The sequence below is a fragment of the Saprolegnia parasitica genome (assembly GCF_000151545.1).
Source record: "Saprolegnia parasitica CBS 223.65 unplaced genomic scaffold supercont2.12, whole genome shotgun sequence".
NCBI lineage: Eukaryota > Oomycota > Saprolegniomycetes > Saprolegniales > Saprolegniaceae > Saprolegnia > Saprolegnia parasitica.
The window spans coordinates 274,350-277,493 of NW_012156406.1; the positions used below are offsets into that span (position 1 = coordinate 274,350).

At 57.6% G+C, this 3,144-nt stretch overlaps 2 protein-coding genes across 2 annotated transcripts; one reads left to right on the forward strand and one right to left on the reverse strand.

Moving 5' to 3' along the window:
- Nucleotides 1-462: 462 nt before the first annotated feature.
- Nucleotides 463-1,972, forward strand: SPRG_04668 (hypothetical protein). Its single transcript, XM_012343076.1, has 5 exons — nucleotides 463-547; nucleotides 607-1,463; nucleotides 1,515-1,611; nucleotides 1,659-1,801; nucleotides 1,859-1,972. The coding sequence occupies exons 1-5, from the start codon at nucleotides 497-499 to the stop codon at nucleotides 1,935-1,937; spliced, it is 1,227 nt and encodes a 408-aa protein (XP_012198466.1). The 5' UTR covers nucleotides 463-496; the 3' UTR covers nucleotides 1,938-1,972.
- Nucleotides 1,973-1,986: 14 nt separating this feature from the next.
- SPRG_04669 (hypothetical protein) lies at nucleotides 1,987-2,833 on the reverse strand (the record flags this gene model as incomplete). Its single annotated transcript, XM_012343077.1, has 2 exons — nucleotides 2,796-2,833; nucleotides 1,987-2,752 (listed from the first exon to the last, which is right to left on the reverse strand). The coding sequence occupies exon 2, from the start codon at nucleotides 2,671-2,673 to the stop codon at nucleotides 1,987-1,989; it is 687 nt and encodes a 228-aa protein (XP_012198467.1). The 5' UTR covers nucleotides 2,674-2,752; nucleotides 2,796-2,833.
- Nucleotides 2,834-3,144: the final 311 nt, after the last annotated feature.

A 3,144-nucleotide genomic window follows, 5' to 3' on the forward strand; every position in this document is an offset into this window, starting at 1 on the left:
ACGTCAAATATAGAGTCAGAAGAAGCAAATGAGTAGAAAGAAAAGCAAGCCGGGTGCCGAGCGGGCCTGCTTAATCCATTCCGCATTTGGCAGGAAAAGGCTTTGAGTTGCCTTTGAGTTGCCTTTGAGTTGCCTTTTGCGTGCCTTTTACTTGCTTTTCGCATGCAAAATGCGACTAAAACGGGCGTAAAAGGCAATTCAAAGGCAAGTAAAACGGCACCTAAATCATTTCAACCAATTTAAAATGGGACAGTCAGACAAATAATCCCCGTGGGCTGGGTAACGAGGAGGTTGTTACGAGTATGACGTCTTGCTGGTCAAGGACCCCTACAGGCACATTCAAGGCGTCTTCTCGCTCGTTTACCTTGGGGAGTACCTCGTTTAACCCGTTTAACCTGGTGAAGAAAGGCGTAAAACTCATGTAGTGTTTAAACACTTTTTAGGACTCGTTATAACATTTTGGCGTTTCCATTCCAAAGGACAGAAGCGGAGGACCATGGCGAAACACGGCTTCCTCACGCCCAAGGCCATCGACAACCGGCAAAAGGTAGCGCACGATCCTCTCGCTCGATGTGTGTGTCTTCAAGGTCGTCATGCTGCGCGTAGTCCAAGGGCCTCCAGAAGCTGCGATGGTACTGCCAAGTGTGCTCCAAGCAGTGCCGAGACGAGAACGGCTTCAAGCAGCACATGACGAGCGATGCGCATCAGCGGCAGATGCTCATCGTCGCGAGCAACCCGAACAAGTTCATCCAGGGCTACAGTGAGCTCTTCGAGGCCGCTTTCATGGCGAACCTCCGCCAGCGCCACACGACCAAGCGCGTCCGCGCCCACGTTGTGTACAACGAGTACATTCGCGACAAGAACCACATCCACATGAACGCGACGCGCTGGACCACCCTGAGTGGCTTCGTGCAGTACCTCGGCAAGACGGGCAAGTGCATCGTCGACGAGACGGAGAAGGGCTGGTACATCCAGTACATTGACCGCGACCCCGCCGCCATGGCACGCCAAGAGGAGCTCCAGCGCAAGCACAAGGCCGAGATGGACCACGAAGAGCGCAATCGGCGCTTCATCCAAGCCCAGGTCGAAGAAGCGCGGGCCAAGCTCGGCTCTGTCGACAAGGACGAGACTGTCGAAGCCAAGGCGTGGAACCCGAACGAGAAGGTCTCGCTCTCGCTCGCACCATCGACCAAGAAGACGACAACGGCCGCGCCTGGCAGCATCAAGCGGTCAGCAGCCGTCGCATTTGGCGTCGACGACGAAAGCGCTACAAAGCGACCAGCGACGACGCATGACATGCAAGGTGGGAGCCAGAAGCGGTCGGCCATGGACGCGATCATGGCCGAAGAAGCCCGTCAACGCCAACGCCGGGATGCAGAAGAAGCGCGCAACAGCCGCAAGGACCACTGGGTCGCCAAGGACATTGTCGTCAAGATCGTCGACAAGAAGGTTGGCGATGGCGCGTACGTTGGTGCATCCTCTCTCGTCGTAGCTCATCCCAGGATCTCGTGCAGGTACTACAAGAAGAAGGGTACTGTGCCCAAGGTCATTGAGCTCTTTGGCGCTGACATCAAGGTCCACGACTCGGGCGACATTGTCCGCGTCGACCAGGTACACACACTGCTACCGTCCACATAGATGCCACTCATCGCTTCCAGGACGACTTGGAGACCGTGATCCCGCTCGTAGGCAAGCCCGTCAAGATCGTCAATGGGCTCGGGCGCGGCCACCTCGGCACGCTCGTGTCCATCAACGAAGAAGCGTTTGCTGTCTCGGTGCTCCTCACAACGGGCCCTCACAAGTAAACGATTCTGCTTCCACCACGAGCAGCCGCGTCATCTCATCCTCGCATCGGTAGGGGCCGGACGCTGGACAAGGTCGAGTACGAAGACGTGTGCAAGATGGACGAGGCGCGGGTCGACCTCGATAGTTTGTAGTGGACCACGTAACAATAAAGACCGTGGAAAGGACGTCGTGGCATCTTCCTTACTCGGTCTTTTCGTGCTCGTCGTCCGACGCCGCTGGAGGCGGCGTGCCCACGTTGGCGGCGTCGTTCTCGTGGCGAGACCGCTTCTTGGACTCCTTCTCGTACGCTGCGTCGTCGTCGTCCTTGTCCTCGACGTCGACTTCCGCGTCGTCGGGGGCGGCATCGGCCGCAGCCTCTTCCTTGTGCATGCACTGGAGGTCCCGGATCGCGCGCATAAGGAGTGCGAAATCCTTGGCGCGCCGGTCAACGCGGTCCGAGACGCTCGCAAGCGCGTCCGTCGATTGCCGCAGCTGGTCTTCGAGGCCCTCGATGACCGCATCGCTCGCCGCCTTGGACGGCAGCTTGTTGACGTCCCGCGCCTTGGCCTCGTACTCTTCCTTGTAGCTCCGGATGAGCTTTTCGTCCGCGACGATGCCCTTGAGTCGGTCAATGTCCTGCGTCACGGCCAACACGCTCTGGTCAATCTCCGCATGCAGCGCGTTGTACGCCGAGAGCTCTTGGTCGCACGTGTGCATGAGGAGCTCGCACTTGACCGCGTCGGCCTCGACGAGCTCGAGGTCCCAGAGGAACTCGTCGAGGAGCTTCTTGGCGATGCCGGCGTCCGTGCGCGGCTTCTTGGCCGGCGTCCGCGTGAAGTTGCTGTAGTGCACGCCGAGGCTGCCCGTGACGCCGAGGAACTTGAGCATCGACTCGGCCGTGCGCTTCGTGCCATGCTTGCTGCCAGGACGCTGGACCGCGTTAAGAGGCGCTGCCGGATCACTTCCTCTAGCAGACCGATGAGCCGTCGTCCATCGAGCCCTCGCCGTACCCTCGTCCATCCTTGCGATACGTTTTGGTGGGTAGAGCTGGTTTCGGACTTGTCCGAATTTTGTGCCAAATTGACAAAAGTAGGATGATCCGCAAAAATCAAACTCGAGCTCAACACACGGTTTAGGCTGCGTTAGGTACGGTATGAATCGACCCAGATTTATGAATTCGAATTGACACGATCAGACAACGCCAGACGCCATCATGACCACATACACGCACGGTGAGCGTCGCTATGCGAGGTACTTTAATCGGCGAGGTGTTCTAATCAAGTACGAGTAGTGTTGCCCAGAAAAAATCATTTCCCAGATATGTAGGATGGTACTGGAGAAACCGTGAGCCAGAGAGGA